This window comes from Equus asinus, chromosome 3 (assembly GCF_041296235.1).
Source record: "Equus asinus isolate D_3611 breed Donkey chromosome 3, EquAss-T2T_v2, whole genome shotgun sequence".
Taxonomy (NCBI): domain Eukaryota; kingdom Metazoa; phylum Chordata; class Mammalia; order Perissodactyla; family Equidae; genus Equus; species Equus asinus.
Window position 1 is genome coordinate 145,819,824 of NC_091792.1, and position 24,984 is coordinate 145,844,807.

The 24,984-nt window shown below is 37.6% G+C and overlaps 1 protein-coding gene across 8 annotated transcripts in view; it reads left to right on the forward strand.

The window, feature by feature from the left end:
* Positions 1–24,984, forward strand: part of KCNIP4 (potassium voltage-gated channel interacting protein 4) — a 1,061,619-nt gene that overhangs the window by 1,031,477 nt on the left and 5,158 nt on the right. For all 8 annotated transcript variants that reach the window (XM_070506139.1, XM_044767769.2, XM_070506137.1 and 5 more), the window contains 2 exons: positions 3,495–3,565; positions 23,567–23,674. In XM_070506139.1, the coding sequence (XP_070362240.1) occupies positions 3,495–3,565; positions 23,567–23,674 (179 nt within the window). The remainder of the gene's footprint in view (positions 1–3,494; positions 3,566–23,566; positions 23,675–24,984) is intronic.

Here is a 24,984-nt window from a genome sequence, read left to right on the forward strand (position 1 = left end):
TGGTCTGGAAATAATTGGGTTAACAATGTTGGACTAAGCTGAGAGTCCTGGGTTTGTGGATGGACTCTGCCACCACCAAGGCATGTGACTCAAATGGTTTATTTCTCTTGGCCTCAGGTTTTTCCTCTGCAAAATGTGGAACAGCATTTTCATAACATTTATAAAATGTGGCACGAAGGAATTCCCAGTCTTCTTCCTATTCTAAGATCCTTTATTTTCAAGAGTTGCTGTTGGAATGTCTTGATTTCATTACAGACTCTACCATTAACTAGGTGACCTTGCTAAGTCACTAAAAGTACCTACACCTGTCTTCCATCTTTGTTAAACGTTGATAAACAGTTGACATCCAAGATCTCTTCTGTCCTAAGACTCCATACATTTTGTCCCCCAACTGTAAAACTTTAACATTTAATTTTAAACTTCACAAGTGAAATAATAAGAAACTGAGGCAATCTTGGCATATCAAATTCAGTAACTATTTTTGTTATATATGAGCAAATTTAGTCAAAGAAGACCATCATGTCTTGTGGGAAGAAGAGAGACAATGGCTATCTTTTGAGCCCCAAACTGTACTGAATTCTAGAATCCAGCATACAAGTTATTCATCCTTTTAACAAATATTTATTTTGTTAAACAAATGTTATTTTGTTGAAAAGAAAACAGCCAGATGAAAGCAGACCATAAAAGCTTCTGTGGGCAGTTTCCCTTTTCTTCATGCACCCACCTCTGTGCCCAGCCAGACACTTCCAGTGCCTTAGCTCCTCCCTCTCACCTGAGGCTAGTAGCATCACTCCTCTCCTTTAAAAACTTTCAGTCTCCAAATGTCTGCCAGAAGAAATCCAAACTCTATCAGAAACCTCAATGCCTTTTACGACACAATTCTACTAGTCTTTATTGAGCATGAAGTTGCATCATATTAGAACTCCAGTCACTTAGACACAAAATAGAGATTTCACAAAAAATAGGAACTTTTTTGGGTGAAAATGTATTACATCTGTAAAAAAGTTGATCACATTTCTATAAGGCGCTTGAAATAAGAGTGGATTGTCTATGAAAGAATAATAATAATAGCTATTGTTTTATTGAACATTAATATGTGCCTAGGACTGATCCAAGCACTTTGCATATGGCATCTTATTTAATCTTTTCATGATGGTTCCATGAAGTACATACTGGTTATTGTTATCATTTTGTAGATGAGGAAACTGAGTTACAGAGCGGTTAAGCAACTTTCCCCAGATCGTGCAGTTAATATTTGGTAGAGCTGAGATTCAAATTCTGGCAGTCCGACTCCCCTATGCTATGGACAACCACTCTCTGCACAGTATGTCTAGGCTGGAAGACTGGCTTAACATCCATGAGAATTGCCAAGGTACATTTAGAGGTACAAGAAGTCCTCTGTACCACATAAGTTCAAGCCTTGAGAGTGTATGTCCCATGTGTCAAGTTTTAAAGCTAGAGCAACCCCCTTTGAGAATAATGGTAATTATTGTATGCTCATGTTATCTTGTTTTTTAAATTTAAAAAAATTGCCAACATGGTCTGTTCTGAGCCATTATTCATAGTGAATTCTTCTTGCTAAGGTAAAAACATTTACCCTGATTGTATTAATAGGGTAGCAAGAGACCTGCTTAATGAAGGTGTTTATAAAATATTGCAAACTCTCTTATTTTTCTCCCCTGAAAATAAGTTTAACCTACCACCTGTCAACTCACATCTCCATAGGGCAATAAATAGTTCAAGAAAGTCTGTTTGAAAGTACTGTTGAGAGCAAAATAATTTTATAAATAAAAATAGGCTTCCAATTCTTTATAAGGGAACTTCCCAACAATCACACTAAGTTGATTACAATTAAACCCCTGGTCCCATATTTCAAAAAGATATCTTCCTACAATCCATCAATGCTAGACAGACATCCACTCCAGATATAATTGTTTGACATATTATTTATACCCAATTGTGGTGCCTGTTTAATTCGTCAAAAACAGTATTAATAATTTACATATTTAAAAACAAGAGGTTTCTCATATCATATTTAAAGGTAAGAGGTGAAAGAAAATGCACCACCATTTTGAGAAACTGAGGATACGGTCTACCTTGTGAAATATCTGGTCTTCTATAGAGTTTACCACTGGGGTGAAGCATGCAGGAAAAACAATCTATAAGTAGGCCATGGTCACTTGAGAGCTGGGAGAAAAGTTGTTTGACCTCTGACCTCCTTTATTTGGGGAAGACGATTCTCTATTCCTGCTACTATGACTTAGTTTCTTGACAGCCTTAAAAAGCAATTCATAAAGTAAAAGGAGAATAGAAGTTTTGTTAAATCCCAATAAAAATAAAGGTTAAAAGTTATTAAATAGAAATATATGAGATTTTAAACAGAAGACAAAAGGTTAGAGCCAATAAGCTGAAAGGTTGCAAATTTTTTAATATAAAAAAAGGTTAAGATAAAAGGCTAAAACCCATGAGATGAAACATTTAAAATAATCAAGTAAATTTGATCAAGGGTCAAGCACAGAAGCACTTAAAAATGAAAACCGTGCACTAAGAAAAGAAAACAATGAGAAAAAATGTATATTTTTCAGAGGAAAAGACAAAGCTCAGAGATTAAGGTGACAAAGGAGAAATAGCAGAAGAGGAAGGAAGGAAAAAATTAGAGGAAAAATCCTACAAGCAGCAAACTACGAGGCAGTGGTGGATTTCAGTGTTATTAGCCGGCCTCATGAGCGTTGGGGACAAAGCGCCTCTAAAACAACCTACAGTCACCCAAAGCCTCAAATCCCACCCCAGACCTCAGCAGAGCAGGAGCTCCCTGCTGCATGTAACTGGGAACCTTTAGGACCACACAATCCCCTTCCAACATGCCACAGAAACTTCCCAACTCACCACTGTTCCCAATTCATCAGGCAACTTTCCTGCTGTGGCGGCTAGCCTGGTCTTTCAGTGAGAAAGACTTGAGTTGTGTCCCATTCTACTCCTTATTAACTGTGTGACTTTGGGTAAGTTTCTCAGCCTCTCTGAGTCCCACTATCCTTATCTGAGTTGTAAAAATGACAAATGAACTAGCAATAACAACACTAACAATAGCAATTGATCTCTGTCTCATTATTATTATTTTCATTATTTTACTTCTAGAGATGGTCCCTGTCAAGCACCAAGCTGTTTCCAGATGCATCTCACTTAATCCTCACACCCATTTATGGTATCATTAGTCGTCCCAGTGTCAATAACATCACCCAAGTCTCCTATGTTCAGAACATTTCCAGCCAGAAACTTACAGAATATCTATCATCAATGGCCTCTATGTAGGTAGCTCACTCCTCTGAATCTCAAATTACAAACCTCTACTGAGAGCAGGTGACAGCTGGGAAGAAAGCACAAGTTCAAGGAGATAGAGCAAACCTCCTGAATGAAGGGAGGCCTGGGCGTGCTGCACAAGTCTTATGTAGGATATGGAAACACTGACTTAGTGATATTTCCTTTTCACGTTTCAGACTCTACAACATACGCACATTTTCTGTTCAACGCGTTTGATACAGACCACAATGGAGCTGTGAGCTTTGAGGTAAGTCCTAGACTTGCTTTAACATGATTTGACTTCAGACCCACTGAAAGGGATTTAGTCATTTTAGTGGGAAATTTTGAGTTTGGTAGTTTGGTAATTTTTGTTTTTTTGCTTTTTGAACCCTTTATTCTCCTTTTTCCTATTATTATGGTAAGAACACTCAACGTGACATCTACCCTCTTACCAAATTTTTGAATATGAAATGCACTATTGTTGACTGTGGGTACGATGTTGTACAGCAGCTCTCTAGAGCTTATCCATCCTGCTTAACTGAAACTCAATGCCGATTGATTAGTAACTCCTCATTCCCCCTCCCCCAGGCCCTGGCACCACCATTCTACTCACTGATTCTCTGAATTTGACTATTTTAGGTATTTCATTTAAGCGGAATCATACAGTATTTGTCTTTCTATGATGGCTTATTTCACTTAGCATAATGTCCTCAGGTTCCTCCATGTTGTCACACACTGTAGAGTTTCCTTTTGTTCTAAAGATCAGTAGTACTCACTTGTATGTATACACCACATTTCTTTATCCAGTCCTCCTTCCACGAACATTTAGGTTGTTTCCACATCTTGGCGATTGTGAATAGAGCTGCAACACAGGAGTGCTATTATCTCTTTGAGATCTTGATTTCAATTCTTTTGGATAAACATCCAGAAGTAGGATTGCTGGATCTTCTGGTAGTTCTATTTTTAATTTTTTGAAGAAGCGCGATACTATTTTCCATAGTGACTGTGCCATTTTGCATTCCCGCCAACAGTGTGCAAGTGTTCCAATTTCTCTATACCCTCATCAGGACTTGTTATCTTTCATTTATTTTTGATAACAGACATCCTGATAGGTGTGAGGTGATCTCTTATTGTACTTTTGATTTGCATTTCCCTGATGATTAGTGACATTGAGCATTTTTTTAATACCTGTTAGCCATTTGTATATCTTCTTTGGAGAAAAGTCTGTTCAAGTCCTCAGCCCATTTTTTAACTAGGTTATTAGTTATTTTTTACTACTGAGTTGCAGGAGTTTCTTATGTATTTGGAAATTAACCCCATATTGGATATATGGTTTCCAAACATTTTCTCCCTTTCCACTGGTTACCTTTTCACTCTGTTGATAGTTGCATTTGCTGCACAGACACTTTTTGGTTTGATGTAATCTCACTTGTTTATTTATTTATTTTTTTTTATTGTCTGTACTATTGGTGCCATATCCACGAAATCATTCCCAAGACCGACATCATGAAGCTTTTCCTCTACGTTTACTTCTAGGAATTTTATGGTTTCAGATCTTCCATTTAAGTCTTTAATCCATTTTGCATTGATAACTGTGTATAGTGTAAGGTACGGATCCAGTTTTATCCTTTTTCATGTGGATATCCAGTTTTTCTAACACTGTTTGTTGGAGAGACTATCCTTTCCCCATTGTGTGTTCTTGGCAGCCTTGTCAAAGATCAGCTGACCGTATACTCATAGATATATTTCTGAGTTCCTTATTATGTTCCATTCGTCTGTATGTCTATCCTTATACTGTTTTGATTACTATGCCTTTGTAATATGTTTTGAAATCAGGAAGTGTGATACCTCCCGCCTTATTCTTTTTTCTCAGGATTGATTTGGATATTTGTGATCTTTTGTGGTTCCACATGAATTGTAGAATTGTTTTTCCTATTTCTGTGAAAAATGCCGTTGGGATTTTGATAGGGATTGCATTGAGTCTAAGGATAGCTTTGGGTAGTATGGACGTTTTAGTCGTATTAAGCCTTGCAGCCTACGAACTTTCTATTTGTTTGTGTCACCTTTAATTTCTTTTATCAGTGCTTTGTAGTTTTTGGTATACAAGTCTCTCACCTCCTTAGTTAAGTTTATTCCTAAGTATTTTATTGTATTGTTTTTAGTGCTACTGTAGATAGGATTATTTTCCTAATTTCCTTTTCAGATAGTTCATTGTTGATATATAGAAACTCAACTGATTTTTGTATGTTGATTTTGTATCTTACAACTTTACTGAATTTGTTTATTTGTTTCTAGCAGTTTTTCGATGGAATCTTTAGGATTTTCTATGTATATATAAGATCACGCCATTTGATTTCTTTTTCTTGCCTAATTTCTCTGGCTAAGACTTCCAGTACTATGTTGAACTGAAGTGGCAAAAGTGGGCATCCTTGTATTCTTCCTGTTTTAGAGGGAAAGCTTTCAGTTTTTCACCATTGAGCCTGATGTTAGCTGTGGGCTTTTCATATATGGCCTTTATTATGTGGAGGTACTTTCCTTCTATTCTTAGTTTGTCGATAGTTTTTAATGATGAAAGCATGTTGAACTTTGTCAATTGCTTTTTCTACATCTTTTGAGATGATCGTGTGATTTTTATCCTTTATTCTGTTAATGTGGTAGATCATGTTAATTGATTTTCATATGTTGAATCATCTTTGCATTCCAGGGATAAATCCCACTTGGTCATGAGTGTGATCCTTTTAATACGCTGTTGGTTGTTGCTAGTATTTTATCGAGGATTTTTGTGTCTATATTTATCAGGAATATTGGCCAGTAGGTTTTTTTCTTGTGATGCTTCTTTCTGGCTTTGCTACCAGGGTCATGCTGGCCTCATAAATGAGTTTGGAAGTAGTCCTTCCTCCTCAATTTTTTGGAAGATTTTGAAAATGATTGGTGTTAGTCCTTTAAATGTTTGTCAGAATTCACCAGTGATGCCATCTGGTCCAGGACTTTTCTTTGGTGGTAAGTTATTGATTACTGATTCAATCTCCTAGTTATAAATTTGTTCAGACTTTGTAATTCTTCACGATTCAGTCTCGGTAAGTTGTATGTTCCTAGGAATTTATTCATTTTTTTTCCAGGCTTTCCAGTCTGTTGGAGTAGAATTGTTCATAGCAGTCGCTTATAATTCTTTTTATTTCTGTGACGTCAGTTGTAATGTCTCCTCTTTCATTTATAATTTATTTATTTGAATCTTCTCTCTTTTTTTCTTAGTCTAGCTATGGTTTTGTCAACTTTGTTTATCTTTTCAAAAAACAAACTCTCGGTTTCATTGATTGTTTCTACTGTTTTTCTGTTCTCCATTTCATTTATTTTTACTCTAATCTTTGTTATTTCCTTCTTTCTGCTAATTTTGAGCTTAGTTTATTCGTTTTCTACCTCCTTGAGATGTAAAGGTATGTTGTTTATTTGAGATATTTCTTCCTTTTTTAATGTAGGTGTTTATCACTATAAACTTCTCTCTTAGTTCTGCTTGATAGTTTTTGAGAGGGGGAAAAAGCCCAAGACTTTCTTTCCCTCATTGTTTTGTCAAGAAGCCACTCTTCTCTTTCAAAAGAAGTGCAATTGCAACACACATTTAGTTTTCTTTCTAGTACTTTATATCTGTTCGCACAGGAAAAGCACATTTCTCTAACTGCAGCACCACAATCCCAGAAAGGAAATAATTCAGCCAACATTTACTGACATCTGCTGTGGGCCACGCTGTGGTTGGCCTTGGAAATACAAAGCTGTTACAGTCAGAGCCCTGCTCTCAAAGAGTCAGTAAGTGGAGGAAAAAGAAAGAAATTAATTACAACAAAATGCTGTATTCACAAGCCTGACAGTTTTACAAGGAAATCTCTCTTCAAATTATGTACTTTGAGTGATTTGTACAGAAAACATGCAATTTTGTTCATGAAATACTAAATATAAGCATCTTTAAATTAAATATGTCCTGGATGTTCACATAGCTAAATATATATAATGTCTTATTATATATATTTATATATTTATTTTATATATTTGTATGTATACTGTATATTATTATATATTAAAAAGTATTATTTTATATTTATTATATATGTTTTATTAATTTTATATATATATATTTAGCTATGTGACTATCCAGGACATATTTCATCCTACTGATTCTTATATATAGCATTTCAGGAACAAAATTCCATGATATATATATTATATATATAGTAATGTCATTTATATGGTGCAGAGCATGACATAGATAGTAATATATTTAAATCTAAATGTTGGGAAAATAAAACAAACATTAACTCTGATCAGCTATGAAGACTGTTGCCTTTTATTTTTGTTAGGAAAACTATGGGTAAAATGCATAATGTCTATTTTTGTTAAGCAAACTACATTCTAAATGGTTTTCCTTGGTCTCTAGGGAATAGAATTATTCCTTATTTTACTTTGTAATTAATTCTGGTTTCTCTGTTCAATATATGTGCAATATTGTGATTTTTAATAAGAAATATATATTTGGTCTTGGTCTCCAGTTTCAGGGAGAGTTCCTAAAACACTTGGTTGTAAGCGATGAGAGGGATAAAGGCATCATTTGTTGTGTTAAGGAGGTGACTTTTGGACTCCCCCTAAGGATGGGGACTGGTTGCCAGGAGAATTTTAGAGGATTGGAACGTTCAGTCCTACCCCTGACCTCTGGGAAAGGGAGAGGGGCTGGAGGTCGAATCAGTCGCCAGTGACCAATGATTTAGTTGATCATGCCTCGGTAATGAAGCCTCCATAAAAACCCAAAAGGACAGAGTTCGGAGAGCTTCTGGGTTGGTGAACACATGGAGATTTGGGGAGAGTGGGGTGCTGGGAGAGGGCATGGAAGTTCTATACCCTTTCCCCATACCTTGCCCTATGCATCCCTTCCATTTGGCTGTTCCTGGGTTATATTTTTTTATAATAAACAAGTAATCTAGTAAGTAAAGTGTTTCTCTGAGTTCTGTGAGCTGCTCTAGCAAAGTAATCGAACCCAAGAGGGGTTTGTTGAAACCTCCAATCTGTAGCCCTTCGGTCAGAAGCACAGGTGACAACCTGGACTTGCCTTTGGTGTCTGAAGTAGGGCAAGCGCTATGTTGTAGGACTGAGCCCTTAACCCCTGGGACCTGACTCCATCTCCTGGTGGATAGTGTCAGAATTGAATTAAATTGTAGGACACCCAGCTAGTGTCAGAGATTGCTTGGTGCTGTGGGGAAATCCCTCCCACACATGGGAATTGGGTGCAGAATCGTTAATATGTGTAATGGAAACAAGTTTATTTGAGGTGTATGCTTTTTGGAAGTAGGGGAGGGTGCATCTTACACATGAGGAGAAATTTCAATGAGTGCCATGACAAAGGAAAACAGAAGATGGAATAGGACCAACAAGGAAAGATTCCGGTAGGGCTATATCAGGGAAGCCTGCCTGTGGACTCTATAAACTAGGTCTGAAGGACAAGCAGGAACTGGTCAAGGGAATAAGGGCTCAGGATGGGAAGCAGTGGGGAGTGAGGCAGAGCAGAGTAACTTGGGCATGGGAATGAAGAGCATGCATCTGGAAATCACCCAGAAGTTCCTATACAAAAAGGGAGAGCCTTCAGAGAAGGCTGGGGAAGGAGGCAGAGGCCAGTGTGACAAGTGTGAGGCCCTATGCTGAGGAGGCTGGAGTGCCTTGCAGGCGGTGCGGTGAGGAGTCCTTGGGGGATTTTCAGCAGGGAAGTTAAGGTACCAGGGCGATGTTCCTAGAAACGAGAAGTGCAAGTAGCCCCTCCTCATTCCAGGAGTCCAGACAGGAGCTGATGAAAGCCTGCGCTGCAGCTGAGGCATTGAACGTTAGAAGGAAGAGAGGAGTTCAAGAGATATTAAAACTAAATTGGCAGAATTATATTTCAACAAACCTTGTCATGTTTAGGAGGGGGAAAGTTCATTTATGCATGACCAGCTACCTGGAAGCAAGGTTTTCGTGGAGTCAGGATGAAAAAATAAAGGTGTAGCCTTCTAAGCTGTCATTCAGTCACAGACCCAGTGACCCCCTCCCTCACACACGAGGTCCCCATGCAGACGGAGTGCTGTTGAAATGAAGATCTGGGCCAGGAACCTTAGCAGCTCGTCTCACAGAATTTAGCCAAGAGCTATCACTGAGCAGACAAGAGTAGAAGCCTGCGGTGGCTGAGTAGAAGGTGTGGACTGAGAAGCCTGCAGGGGTCAAGGCCAGGGCAGTAGAGTGTATCCCGGAATCCCGATGTGGCCACAGCAGTTAGTGAGGGAACGGGGCACGTGTGACAGGGTCAAAGTACCAGACCCCCATAAGGTTTCTTCTGCTGATAGCAGCTTATGATCGCCCCCTGATAATATCATGCTAGTGTTTGCTGCGCTTTACCAACAAGAGGAATTCCAGCACAGCCCTCGTTTAGCTATAATATGGGAGTAAAGGTTCCAGTTCACCTAGTAAAAATTTTCACAACTGCTTTGCAGACGATGAGTAATGCAAAAACTGCTAGTGATTTCATTACATGAAATTACTTATGTAGCAGAAATGTACCATCAGTTACCTATAACACATGGTATCTAATTTCACATGTAAATTTAGTCCAGTGTTAATGACAGGGGTCATGCATAACGTTATTATAATATTTATGTAAAATTCTGGTCATTGTGATGAATGGTGATTATAATTTTGGAAATTAGTTGTAATGGCTATATATTATAAGCATTTTGGTAAAATGGGTTTCCTTTAAAGGCAAACTAATGGCGGGGGCTGGCCCCGTGGCCGAGTGGTGAAGTTCGCGCGCTCCGCTGCAGGCGGCCCAGTGTTTCGTTAGTTCGAATCCTGGGCGCGGACATGGCACTGCTCATCAGACCACGCTGAGGCAGCGTCCCACATGCCACAACTAGAAGAACCCACACGAAGAATACACAACTATGTACTGGGGGGCTTTGGGGAGAAAAAGGAAAAAATAAAAATCTTTAAAAAAAAAAATAAAAATAAAGGCAAACTAATGGCTAAATTAATAAATGTTAAATCAAAATAAAATTGAAACCTAAGCTATTGAGGTTATTTTCTAAATTGATTAGCTACTTCGAAAATCTCTAGAAAACAGAAGCGATTAGGCAGTGAGCATATTTTGTGTAGCAGTAGCATCCTGGGAGGCACAGCGGAGACTATTCTGATTTTACGATAAAGGGAAATGGAAGTTTTCCGCTAAATTTGCTTAAACTGGAAGGGCAGAGTGAATAAAACAGGAGGGGCCCTGGATCGAGATATGACTGGATCCCATTTCCACTTTGTCATCCAGTGTCTGTGGGACCCTGGGCTGGGTAGTTAAATCCTCTGGGCCTTAGTGTTCATGTCTGTAAAACATCAGCAAGCAAAGCTACTTCACAGGGTGATGAAAGAGTGAAAAAGTAATAATGGCGGTAAAGGGCTTGGCTCAGTGCCTGGTGCCAACATATTCGATATTTACGAGATGTCAGCCACAGCAGTTACTATGTGGGAGATGTTTCTAACAAAGGCAATTAATCATGATCTTGGTCATATTATTAAGCAGTGATCTCATGCCATTGAACATATTCAAGCAAAGGCTGAATGACTGCTCTGTCCATGATGCTATGAAAGATAGTTCTGTGTCTAATTATATAATAAGCGCTTATTACATGTCAGTCACTATACTGTTTAAAAATAATATTATCAATTGGTAATAGCTACACAAAATAATGCTAACTGACCCTTGTTTAGCACTCATTATGAGTCAGACACTGTGCTGAGTGGATTACGTATACTAATTTATTTCATCTTCAGGGGTACTGCTATTATCTCCTTTTTAGTAAATGAGAAAAGGGCATCCCTGAGAAGTTAAGCAACTGCCCAAGTTCACACAGCTAGAAAGCAGGAGAGCCAGGATTCAAACTCAGGCAATCTGGCCCTAGAATGCCTCTCTCAGCAACTGTGCTATCCTGCCTGTGAGCGTACATAGATCCCCAGTCCCTCATCTGAAATCCTCTGAGCCAGTTGAGTTTTGTCGTTGAGAGTCTTGCAGATTTCAGAAAAGTAATGCTGTGCACATGCTCTATATTTAATGTCTCCGGCGGGGTCTGCAGCATGCTAAAATTAAATGTGTAATATTTGTGCAGCAAAAATACGATAAATGACAACGGTGGCAGAGCTGCTACTGATCACCAGTGTCCCTGTGCTCCACCTTGTGAGCACGTGACTAGGCATATTCCCAGCCTCTCCCGCAGTTAAGTGGAGACAAGGCTGAGGTTTTACCAATGGGGTGTGGGATGAGGTGACCATGGCTCCCGCCTCTCTCTTCCCATCTGCGGAGACTGTGAGCTCACATACTTCGGTTGGCCTTGCAACGAAGTGGAAGGAGCCTGGATCTCTGAATGACTGCATGGAGCAGAGCCCCCTCCCAATGTGTTTCATTGTATTTGAGTGACAAATAGGCTTAAATTGTGCTAAGCCACTAAGACTTGGAAGTAGTGATATAGCTGTTATAATGTCCTCTTATTAATGTGATAGATAAGATAAATGATAGATAATACATAGATGGTAGATCAGATAGATATAGAGATGGATGATAGATTGATAGATATTAGAAATAGTTTCATGTCAGTTCACTTCAGGTTTTGGCACAAATGAGTTTTGGCACCAAAATTTACCTCTTCTCTCTGTCTTCACAATAAAGATTTTTTTTGCTTTTTAGTTTACCAGAAATATTTTGGAAGGAGGTGATGAACTGCAGATAAAAAGTAAAGGACTTGGGGACCCTGCTGGTGGCACAGCTGTTAAGTTCACTCCTTCCACTTTGGTGGCCCAGAGTTTGCCGGTTCAGATCCCGGGTGCAAACGTATGCACCACTTATCAAGCCATGCTGGGGCAGGCATCCCCAGCATGATGCAAGCAGAGGAAGATGGTTACAAATGTTAGCTCGGGGCCAGTCTTCCTCAGCGAAAAGAGGAGGATTGGCACAGATGTTAACTCATGGCTAATCGTCCCCCACAAAAAATAAATAAATGAAAATAAGGGACTTGTATTACTATTCACTTGTTAGAGATGAGGAAACCAAAACTTAGAGATTAAGTGACTTGTCCAGAGTCATTCAATAAATGGCAGGACCAGGATTGAACTCTAGCTCTACTCAAGTCTCTTAAACCTATGGTTTTAACCAGTGCTCAGCAAACTTTTCTGTAAAGGGCCCAATTATAAATATTTTCTATTTTGCAGGCCATACAGTCTCTGTTGTACTTACTCAGTTCTGCTGTTTTAGCACAAAAGCGACTGTAAGCAAATTCTAAATAAATGAATATAGCTGTGTTCCAATAAAACTTCATTTAGAAAAATAGATAGTGGCTCATGTTAGACCTCTGAGCCATAATTGTCCCCCCGCCCCATGGAGGGGGAGGCTGAGCCACGATATTCGCTAGATGATGTCTCAGATGACATTCTATGATTTGATTACCAAGAATCAACATCAACTTTTACAACTGCCACTCAGGAATCCATCCCATTCACAACAATCACTGATTATTGACACAATTCTTGGCTGTACTATCAACCCTGAACCTTTGCCACCATTTCAAGTTATCTTCTCTCCGACATTACCACCATCAGGCGATGCACGCCTCTGAGCATGCCCCGAATGGTCAGTTTACTTGAATTATTGAGGCTGACTTGCAATGTGTTTTTAGTCTGGAATAGCTATACTTGCTTACCTCAGGTAATGGATGACGACATCAGGGCTAGCACAATTCAGGGCTTCAAGAAAACTCCATTCACTGACAATCCAATTCATACAGAATAAATGTGAGCGGCATCCCCTGGAGACATGACAAACCTATAAAGTAATCTCTTTGTCATTCTCACTGATGACATAAAATGTTTTTCTCCCCAAATATGAGTTATGATTATGGGAAAAACTCCTTTCTAGGATGAGTCATTTTGTCAAATTAAATAGCTCTTTTCTTTTAAGATGTCAGCCATCAGGGGGAATTATTTAGGCAATGTTACCAATAGGTATAAAATTCCATTTTATCAGGGTTATTAATCATTAAGTTTTATCCTTCTTATATCCCTCAGCGCACACACACACACACCCCTATACATCCTGTACACATAATTCTGTTCTTCCTGTCTAGTGATCATTCTAGAGAGCTTCGCTCTATTGAAGTAAAGTAAAAGGTAGCTTAGATATCTTTTCATTTCATTCATTTATTTAACAAGTATTTATTGAAGACTACTACATGCCACACATTCTTCAAGGTACTAGGGATACAACAGTGAACAAAAGATACGTTTTTATCCTCATGGAGCTTATGTTCTCTCATTTTCATGACTAATTTCTGCAGAATCCAGCTGTTCTCACCAAGAGGGTTCTTTAATCTGAGCCCCATCCATACATTTCTATTGATTCCCAAGGAATGTGGCCATGCTGCATGTGTCCAAGATTTTGCTTGTCACCCTGTCATTCTGGCCTGCTCCTTCTCTGTAATCTTGCCATGGAGTATCCAGCTCCTTCTGCCACTTCCTGTGGTCACCAGGGCATGTCCTTTGAATACCCCATAGTGTGTGCTGCAATGTTTAATGAAACTTGAAGTAGAAGAAGATTATTACAAGATAGACAAGAGAAAAGCACACAATAAAGATCTCTATCTACTCCTACAGTCTGAAGGTCATGTCCTTCTTTTGTTAAATTCTTTCTTTTTTCTTTTTCTTTTTGCTGAGGGAGATTCACCCTGAGCTAACATCCACTGCCAATCTTCCTCTCTTTTTCCTTTTCATGTGAGCCACCACCACAGCATGGCCACTAACAGATGAATGGTGTAGGTGTATGCCCAGGATCTGAACCTGGGCTACCAAAGTGGAGTGCACCGAACTGAACCAACAGGCCACTGGCGTTAGCCCTTTAATTCGTTTTTTACATAAACTTTTTATTTTAGACGAGTTTTATATTTTCAGAAAAATTGCAAAGGTAGTACAAGAGTCCCCACACAATTCACACCCAGTTTTCTCTATTATTATCATTGTGTATTAATATGATAAACTTGTTATAATTGATGAACTAATATCGATACACTATTTAACATAAGTCCATGCTTTTTTCAGGTTTCTTTAGTTTTTACCTAATGTCTGGGATTTTTCTTTCTTACATAATTTCTGTTCCAAGATCCTATATAGGATACTATGTTGTATTTATTCATCATGTCCTTTTAGGCTCCTCTTAGTTGTGACAGTTTTTCAAACTTTCCTTATTTCGATGGCCTTGACAGTTTTGAGGAGTACTGGTCAGGTGTTTTGTAGCATGTCCCTCTGTTGGGATTTGTCTGAAGTTTTTTCTTGTGATTAGACTGTGGATATGTGTTTTGGAGGAAGACCACAGAAGGTGCCATTTTTTATCACATAACATTAGTGGAACATACCATCAACATGATTTATGACTTGACATTGACCTCAGTCACCTGGTTGAAGTAGTGTCAGCCATTTCTCCACTGTAAAGTTACTCTTCTTTCCCTCTTTCCAAACTGTACCCTGTGGAAGGAAGTTATGCACAGACCACACTTAAGGATTGAGAATCATTCTCCACTGTTGTGAGGGTGGAGTAGCTACATAATTTATTTGGAATTCTTCTGCATGGGAGATTTGTCTCCTCCTGTCCATTTATGAATTTCTTCAATCAGTTCTTTATGTCAGTATGGACTAATGGATATTTATTTTATACTTCGAGTTATAATCCAATATGACCTTATTTATTTTGTTGTTCCAGTTGCTCCAGCTTGGCCACTGGGAGCTCTCAGTTGGCTCCTGTGTCCCTTCAGCATATCCCCAATATCGTGGTTGTTTTTTTCTTTTTTCTTTTGTTTTGTTTGTTTCTTTGATCACTTTCTTACTTCCTGACGCTACAAGATGCTCCTGGCTCAGCCTGTATCTTTCCTGCCCCAGTCCTAGAATCAGTCACTCCAACGTCCATGGAAGCTCTAGAAATCTCTTCTCATCTAAAAGGGCTCAGACACAGGGTTCAGATCCAGACTGTACCACTTCTAGCTCTGATTCTGGGGCAAGGTCCTCCATCTCCCGTGCTCAAATTTCCTCAATTTAAAGTGGAAATAATAATGGTAGATACCTCACAAGGCTGTTGTAAGATTAAATGATGGATCTAAAGAGTTTAGAAAACTGCCTGGCACATAGAAAATGCTCAGTTAACGTTAATGATCTGGGTTAACTCCTGGTCAGCCTCTGCAAATTGATCTTTCTCTCTCTCTCAGTCCGTTTCAGTGTTCCTGGGCGTGTAACTGTTGCTATTCTTCTTTAGCTGATCTTATCTTGTCATAGCATTCAGTCACACATATATTCACAGATTCGTTCAGTTTCTCTTTTTAGAACTTAAGGCCATTTTCTAATTAATTTATGCAGTAATTTTATGGCAAGAATTATGAATTTCTGGTACTTTCAAATGTCCTACAAAAGTTATTCGTAAGTAATTGAATTGCGATCACTATGAGCCACTGTTCCAAATCATCCCACAATTATGTCATCTGCTACCAAAAAAAGGGATGTGGCATACGTCTGTATATACTGTTCTGTATAACCACAGCTCATCGCTTAAGTTCTTAGTCAGACTCAGAGCCTGGGCTTCGAGTCAGAGCCCTGGGTTCAATTTCCAGCTCCACTGCTCACTGGCTGTCTGCCTTAACTCAGTCACATATTTTCTCTGAGCCGCCATCTGTAGTACAAAGACAACAATCCTATTCCCTATGGTTGCATGAGGCTGACATGAAATAATGCATGGAAATTGCCTAACACAGAGCCCCACACACTTATCAATAAACTGCAGCCATTATTACTATTAAATTTCTGTGCTCCCAGCGCCCTTTAACCCAGGAATTCCACTTCTTTCCTAAGGAAATAAGTCAAAATGACAGGAAATACAGAAAAATGTTTACCATAACATCTTTTATAATAAAGAAAAATTTAAATTAATTCACATATCCAACAACAGGAAATAATGGTTAATAAATTATAATATATCCATATGCAAAGCAGTATTTCGAATTCCAGGTTGCAGACATTAGTAGGTAGTAAAATTAATTTAGAGATTAATGACCGGAATATTAAAAAAATTAGTGGAAGAAAAACGGAAAGGAAATATCAGAGTAAGAACTTTGGTTTCTGGTGTATAATTGTGTGTGAGTATGTGTGTACTAGGTTTCCATTTAAAATGGAATTCTTATTGTGGTTTTGGGTCCAAAATGCTCAAAAGCCACTATGATAGTATTGTTAGGTTTAACCATATGAAATTACTATTCTTGGCAAATGTGATAAAAAATATTGGCAATTTCATAAGGTTCAACTTAATATGTAGTTAGTTAAATGATACCAATGTGAATTTTCAGTGATGCATAAAAAGCTTATCATTTTCAGTGAAATATTCAGATTTTTATATATATCATATGACTTTTACTATAAATATATGCTCAAGTATGCATAAAAAAAGATAGAATGGAAATGTCCAATGTGAATAGGTAACAGAATTATGTGTGATTGCAGTTTTTTTACATAAGTCAAGCATTATATTTATGTATACATTATATATTTATGTATGAATTATGTTTAAAAAATCATTAATTTTTAATGGCCTCCAGCGAGATCAAGCCAAAGAACGTTCCTCTAACTTAGTTTAATGTGGTTGTAATCACCTTTTAAGACACTAAATTATCTAAATAGACAGTTTTGTCTATCAACCAAAGTAAGTATATTACATCTTCTAAGTGGTAAAATTAGACTACAAGTCTTTCTTGGGAAATAAACTTCTTGTTATTTTTTAGACACGTTGATACCTTTTACAAGCTCCAAACAAATGCAAACTTTAGGTAGTACCTGAAATTGTATCTTTCAAATAATTTAAATAGTAGCTCAACCACTGTAGAAGTTTAACCCCAGTCAAGGAGGTCATACCAGAAACAATAAACAACCTTAAAAGATTTTATGAAACTCTGTAAGCAAGTATAAAATAAGAAATATACTAAACATATGTGTGACTTTCCTTATCAAACCTGTCACTGCCTAGCTAGTTAACATCTTTAACCTTTGGCGAGTCACTTAATGTTTTCCAACCTGTGAACAGGACTGTTTGTTGCAAATACTCACAAATGCGTGATTCTACGCCATGCTGCTCTTTGAGTGGCAGGTGGGGAGGCAGGAAGATTAATGTTCCTGGCATAGCAACCAGTAGTAAGGCAGTAAGTAAAGGTTTGATAGATAAACAAAGCTCACTACTGAACAAGACTGGGTCATTATAAAGTCAAATCTTTATGCCTTTTTCCTTGATCACAAGAGAATGGAAGCCAGAGTTCAGTGCCGATCCCCCTTATCATTTTTATACATTAAGGAACCGATGCAACCTTCTTTGACAGATAAAAGTATAGTAATTGTGCAAAGTACCTCTGATATTTTTTTTTTTTAAGGCTTGCAACTTCCTGCTTGACAGATTTCAATTACCATTCAGAAAAGCATGGAGTAAAAACTGTATAAGCCACATTGAGTTTCTCATTTTTCTTTTGCGCAAAATAAGGAATCATTCTTGTTTTGAAATAACTGTTTATTGATATCATCTTGCAAGATGGTATATTAGAAGAAAGAGGGGTGCTCAAGCTCCATAGCTATCTTTGAATGTAAGTGGTTTCAGGATAGATGGTATTTAGGAGGAAGATGTGAATTAGGTGTCAGCTTGTGAATCAGGATATCTTGCTTCACAAACAATACAAAAATCATACACTAACAAAATACGGTGCTGACTTTATTCGTTCACAGGAGCAACAAGTCCAGATGTAGGGGTAGCTACAACTTAAGGGTGGGCTCCCTTGTGCTCGCAAGAAGATGCGTCAGCTCCTGGTCTCCAGGCTTGACCGATCATGTCAAGCAGGGAGGGGAGAGCATCTCTGTTGTAGCAATCCTAGCAGGAGTGCTAAGAATCACTCATAGATGTGGCAGGGGTTCAGTCACATGTCAACTACAGATCCAATTGTCTTGACTAAAAGGATAAAATGTGCTTCCTGACTTTCCCCGGTCATGGCACCATCACTAGAGCCAGAGATGGAGGGTGCTTCCCCAGAACTATATGAAGCACCAAATTGAAATTAGGGGCCTACAAGGGAGGTAAACAAAGTCCACAAGTGACTTTGAACTGCTGTCTTTAAATCTTTCATTCTTCCTCTTGTCTATTTGGCTTTGGGGCCAGTAACAGTGATGATTCTTGTATGCTAATGGTTCTCAAAGTGTCATCCTTGGACCAGCAGTATCAGCATCTCCTTGGAGTTTGTTAGAAATGTAAGTTCTTGGGCCCTACCCCAGACCTAATGAATCAGAAACTCTGGGAGTGGGTCAAGCAATCTGTGTTTTAGCAAGCCCTCCAGGTGATTCTGCGGCAAGTTAAATTTTGAGAACCAATGCTCCAAGCATGTCTACAAAGACTTTGTATCCAGCCTCCCTTTTCAACTAAGGGCATATAACTATTACTAGTGATTTGAAGCAACAGATAAGGTTTATATTAACCTCATCTGGCCTTACACAATTGTCCAGCAATCTTTCTCAGATGAGCTTACCTTCCCAGGCTGTGCCGTGACTATTTTATACCTTCTTAAAAAGCCAAAGCTTATAGTTTGCAAGTTGCATACTGCACAACTCCAAAGGGTGTCCTTACCTCTTAATTGTAGTAGATTATATAGTACAGGTTTATATATATATTACAACAATTTTTCAGAAGATGCCTGGAAAATATTTCGAGGGAGGTCCACCTTCCTATAATTTGCACAAGTGAACTTATTGTACAGTGGTAAGGCTGCCTCCTTCAGTCTCCTCAAACCATTGATTCTTACCCTTTTGCCACGTCCTTCACTTCTCAAGCAGACACCATTAAAGCTATCAGATGGGGACTCACTCATCTTCCCACCTCTTACCAGCTATTGGTGTCTGCACCACGTCTCCCTCTTTCTTCTGTATCAGCTGAGGAAATGTACCTCCTCCCTTCACAGCTCGGATCACCTACCTGCATTTGGATCCCTCCCACCTTCTCAGTCTATTTCTCATCCTCCCTCTTTCTCACATGCACATCTTTAGTATTTTCCTCTTTTTAGGTTCTGCCTTTCAGTATTCAAAGTGCTCATCTTCAAAATCTCTCCTGCAGTTCCATATTCCTCTTCAGCTGTGGTCTCTTCCTCTGTCTTCATTTACAGCCAAGACGGGTGGATTTTCTGTGTAGTTTCCTCAGTCCCTGGTGACCTCCATGTTGCTGATCCAGTGAGCAGTTTTCAGTCCTCAGCAGCATCTTGTATCAAGATGAACAATCCCTTCCTAGTGAAATGCTCTCTTCTCCTGACTTCTTTTAGCTCTTTAGCCACTTATTTTCAAGATCCTTTGCTAGCTTCTCTTCTTCTCTCTGCCGACGATACATTGGAATTCTTTGTGGGCTTCTTTTGAGTCCTCTTTTTCTCTCACTCTAAATTTTACCCTGAATAAAGATGGGAAGTAAAGTAGATATGGTTATCCAGCTGTCACAGCACCATTTGTTGAAGAGACTATTCTTTCCCTATTGTATGGTCTTGGTACCTTTGTTGAAAATCAGTGGCCATAGGTATTTGAGTTTATTTCTGGGTTCTCAATTTTATTGCTTTTGTCTGTATGTCTATCTTGATGCCAGTGACACACTGTTCTCTAGCTTTATAGTGAGTTTTGAAATCGTGAAGTGTGAGTCCTTCAACTTTGTTTTTCCTTTTGAGTATTGTTTTGGCTATTTGGGCCCTCTTGCAATTCCATATGAATTTGAAGATCAGCTTTTCCAAAGGTCAATGGTCATTCTTGATAAATTTTTAATAAAATGTAAATTGTATAATTCTTTAGAAATTTAACTAGACATAGTCTCATTAAATTCAGTAACAAAATGAGGATGTCTATTGTCATTGTCATTATGTAGTATTGTTCTGGAGATATTATTCAATACAGTTAGAAAAAATAAAGTAATTAACAATATAAAAATTAGAAAGAATAGGAAAAATTAACTCCATTTGCAGCTAATATGATTGCATACATGAAAAACCCAGGAGAATCAATTGAAAAAATATCATATACAGTAGGAATACTCTGTTGGCAGCATACGAAATTATTATATGGAAATCAATAGCTTTAAAATATATAAGCAAGACTAATTTAGAATATGTAATAGAAGAAAAACCTTCATTTATAGAAGCAACAAAAGGATTAAAATACCTAGAAAATAAATACAACTAAGAAATGTGAAAGAACAATTTGGAAAAAACAGAAAGGCCTAAAATATACCAGAGTTTGGTATAATGAATAATGTCTCGCCAAAAATGTCTACATGCTAATTCCTGGAAATTGTGAATATGCTGAAAGGAGCTTTGCAGATGTGACTAAGGATCTTGAGATGAGGAGATCATCCCAGATTATCTGGATGGGCCCAATATAATCCTACGGGACCTTGTAAGAGGGAGGCAGGAAGATCACGGCAAGAAAGAGGAGACATGACAAGAGGAGCAGAGGTTAGAGTGATGTGCTTTGAAGATTGAGGAAAGGGCTGCAAGCCAAGTAATGTAGGCGGCCTCTAGAAGCTGGAAAAAGCAAGGGAACAGATTCTCCCTCTAGATCCCTTGAGGGGAATGCAGCTCTGCCTCCATCTTGATTCCAGCCCAGTGAAACCCACTGCAGACTTCTGACTCCAGAACTGTAAGATAATAAACATGTATTATTTTAATCCACTGAGTTTGTGGTAATTTGTTATACTCAGTGACAAAAATGACTAGGACAAGGGAAAGGTATCCTATAGTCTTGAATAGGAAGACTCATCAATGTGCTGTTGTCAGTTCTGCCAAAGATGATCTGTTGATTTACCTCAAACCCTAAAAATACCCCACACGTTTATATGTATACACACACACACACACACACACACAAGATTCTTCAAAAGGTCATATGGAATATTAAAACAAGGAAAAATAAAAAGAAAATAGCTGAAAAGGAAGAATGATTAGGAGGAAATAGCCCTAATATCTATTAAAATTACTAAGATGTTTTAATAATTGAAACAATGTAGTAGTACATAAACAGATATATTAATGAAATAAAATAGAAATTCCAGAAATATAAACAAGTACATAGAGGAATTGAGGATATGATAAATCTTACATCTCAAATCAGTGGAAAATAAATAATATTGTGAAAAACCAGATAACTATCTAAAAACATTGGATAAATTCCAAATTGAATAAAGATTTAAATATAAAAAAATAAGCCTTAAAAGTTCTAGAAAACAAACTTGGTAGTATCTTTCTATGGCTTCAGAATGGGGAAGCCCTTTTCAGTATGACATAAACCAAAAGACATAAATTAAAAGATGGACAAGTTCTAGAATATAAAAACAAAAAGATGCCTACTTTACAAAAATCAACATAGAAAAATCAAAAGAAATGACAAACTGGGAAACAATACTTGAAGACATATCCCAGACAAGGACTAATTTTACTAATATGTGAAGAATTTCTATAAACCAAGACTTTTGAAAAAATTGTTCAAATTTATTCATAAGAGAATAAATGCAAATGCAAGTAATTTGAGAAAGAAATAGTTATCTATAAAATTGGAAAAGGTAAAAGTTTGATACCATATAATATTGACAAGTTACAATAGTCTCATATATAGATTTTGGGAGGGGACAATTTGGAAATAACTTGTAAAATTTACAAATGTTCAAATCCTTTGACCCAGCAATTCCACTCCTAAGCACTTATCCTACAGATATACTTGTTCAAACATAAATTATGTATATATGAGGTCACTCTTTGTTTTTAATAAGATTGGAAATCTTTATTCATCGATGGGAGATTGGTTAGATAAACTATGGTACATTCATACAGACTATGCAACAGTGAAAAAGATTGGAATTATTTCCAAGATTTATTGCTAAGTGGAAAAAGAAAAAAGTACAGACTATCATTTGTGTAAAGGGAGGAGGAATATGTAGAAATAAATATGCCTTGTACATGTATATGCACAGAAATTCTTTGGAAGTAAATACAAGCTACTAATGTCAGCTGTCTACAGGGAAAGAAATAGGGTGGTTGAGGTCCAAAAATGAGAGGAAGAGTTTTTCACCAAATATCTTACATATTTTTAAATTTTGAACTACATGAAAGACACCTATCTAAAAAAGTTTAAATTTTTGTTTTGTTTTGTTTTTAGAAATTCAGACAAGAAAATAGCTTTATAAAATGATGGAATGTAGAAATGTAGAGAGAGAATGCAAATTCACGCAGAAGGCCACTTCTGGATTTTCCTTCTGCTCTTTCATTCCTATCTAACCATGAATTGTCGACTCTGTGTGAGCTCAAAATTCACCACGTTGTAATGTTAACTCTGCTGTACAGAACAACAAATATATATGAATTTGATCAAGTTAATCTGGTTTGTCTGCAATGTAATCAAACCAGCCTAATCATGGTATTGGCTGAGGGCTCCATTTACTTGACAAACACTTACATAGCCAGTGCCCTTGCCAGACACTAAAATAAGCAGCTTAACTCTTTTAATTGTCATAAAAACTTTAAGAAGTAGATACTATAATCTCCATTTTACAGATTTGAAAATTGAGGCAAAAGGATGTTGTCTGATGACACAAGGCTATCAAGTGACGTAACTAGAATTTGAATTCAGCAGTCTGGCTTCCAGCTGCATGCTCCGAACCCCTGCCCGCATGCACATTATAACTTGATGGCTAAATAAAGGTTAAAATTGGCCCATATTTTATGGACAGCCCACGTTTCTTGTTAGCAGATCTTTTGCATGAGAAATGTGTTATGTGCTTGTATTTTAAAAGATAATATTAGATTCTTTTTAGTAAAAGAACTGTGTGCACTTGTGAAAAGACAATTACTACTTATAGCATGCATCTTGCTGTTTGGGGTCTGTTCTGAAACAATTGCCAGTTCCACAGTTGATATAAGTCACAGTTTCCAATTAGAAGATGCGAATGGTAAAACACTATGGGGGGGGGGCGGGGCTTATGCCCACCCATGACTCTGAGAAACAGATGACCAAGAACACATTGATCATCTTCATGAATACATGCCTCAAAATCAGAGGGTTGCAACCCTTGCTTCCCTTTTTTTGAGAAAGAAATTTTGTCAGAGTTTATTGTTTTAGAAATGTCACATCATATTGTATTTTTATTTCCTTTCAGGATTTCATCAAAGGTCTTTCCATTTTGCTTCGGGGGACAGTACAAGAAAAACTCAACTGGGCATTTAATTTGTATGACATAAATAAAGATGGCTACATCACTAAAGAAGTAAGAAACGCCTCACCAACACAGCTCTCCTTTGAGCCTTTTTCATTTTTTAACTTCAAAATGTTGAACAGTTGCCATTATTAATTAGAAAATCACTTTTTCAGGATGTCTAAAATATTTTTTGTGGTGGTGGAGAATACAACACAAAATTTAGAATGGATAGGAATACTTTATGGTGAATCTGCAAAGTGAATATAAAATGCATAAGGATTAAACCCTTGTTTCCTAATGTCATTTTAATAAATACCGTAAATGGAATAAAGACCGTGGTTGGAACTAGATAGGAAGAAAATGTATCCAAACCATGTTAGACTATTTGGCATGTAACGTTTTTTCCCCACCGTGTAACGTGGTCTTTATGGAAACAGATGCAATGTTAAAATCATATGGATCATGCAATGACCTGTATTGTGTGGGAAATGACCTGATGCAATAGTGAGGCCCCCAAATAGACTTCTAGGAAGACAGGCTCACAGACCAGATTAAGATGCTCATATCAACCGGTTTATTAAATCAATTTAAAACATAGTGAGAAGCAAGGGAAAATGGATGGAGCAAGTTAGTCAATTTAGGATATGGTGCAAGTGGGGTTGAAGGACTGTATTACCTGAATCCTGGGTGTGCCTCAATGTCTAGATGTCCTGTCTTTCTCTCTGCCTCACTTGCTTTCCTCAGAGTTGAGTTTAGAGCAAGAGGCCCCTCAAACAAAAGGTACCTTGGGCCAATGACGTGAACTTGCTCTACTGAGGACACAGGGACAAGCGCACCTGACCACAGTTATAGCATGACAATTAACCTGATGAATGGCCATGGGTTTCATTCGTGTTTCTTGAGCAGAGGACATAGAGCCAGAACGTTTTTCACCAATAAGTGACTGAAGTAAGAGCTCATGAATGTTAAGTGTTCACGTATATTGAGCATATCCTGGATAGTTAGTGCCTTTTGTATATTTGGTTTACAATGAACGTTTAGTACTCAGGTGCCTCCAGAATGTTAGATATCTCTGATTTCTTCAGTCCCTTTCTATGTTTAACACAAACATACTATTCTTACTATTTATACCTAACACATCTCATGAAGTCTCCCTGTGTCGAACAAACTTCTAGCTACTTATATATACTCAAAACATGTTAAGAGGTTTCACCTATGATTTACAAATTACAAACTACTTTATCATTTATAACAGAATTGAATACTCTCAAAAGTAAATGTCTATTACATCATAATATCAAGTTAATCCAGATTTTTATGTGAAAACTTCAATATGAACAAAACAAATGTAAACAATAAGTCTGAATGTTTAAATAATT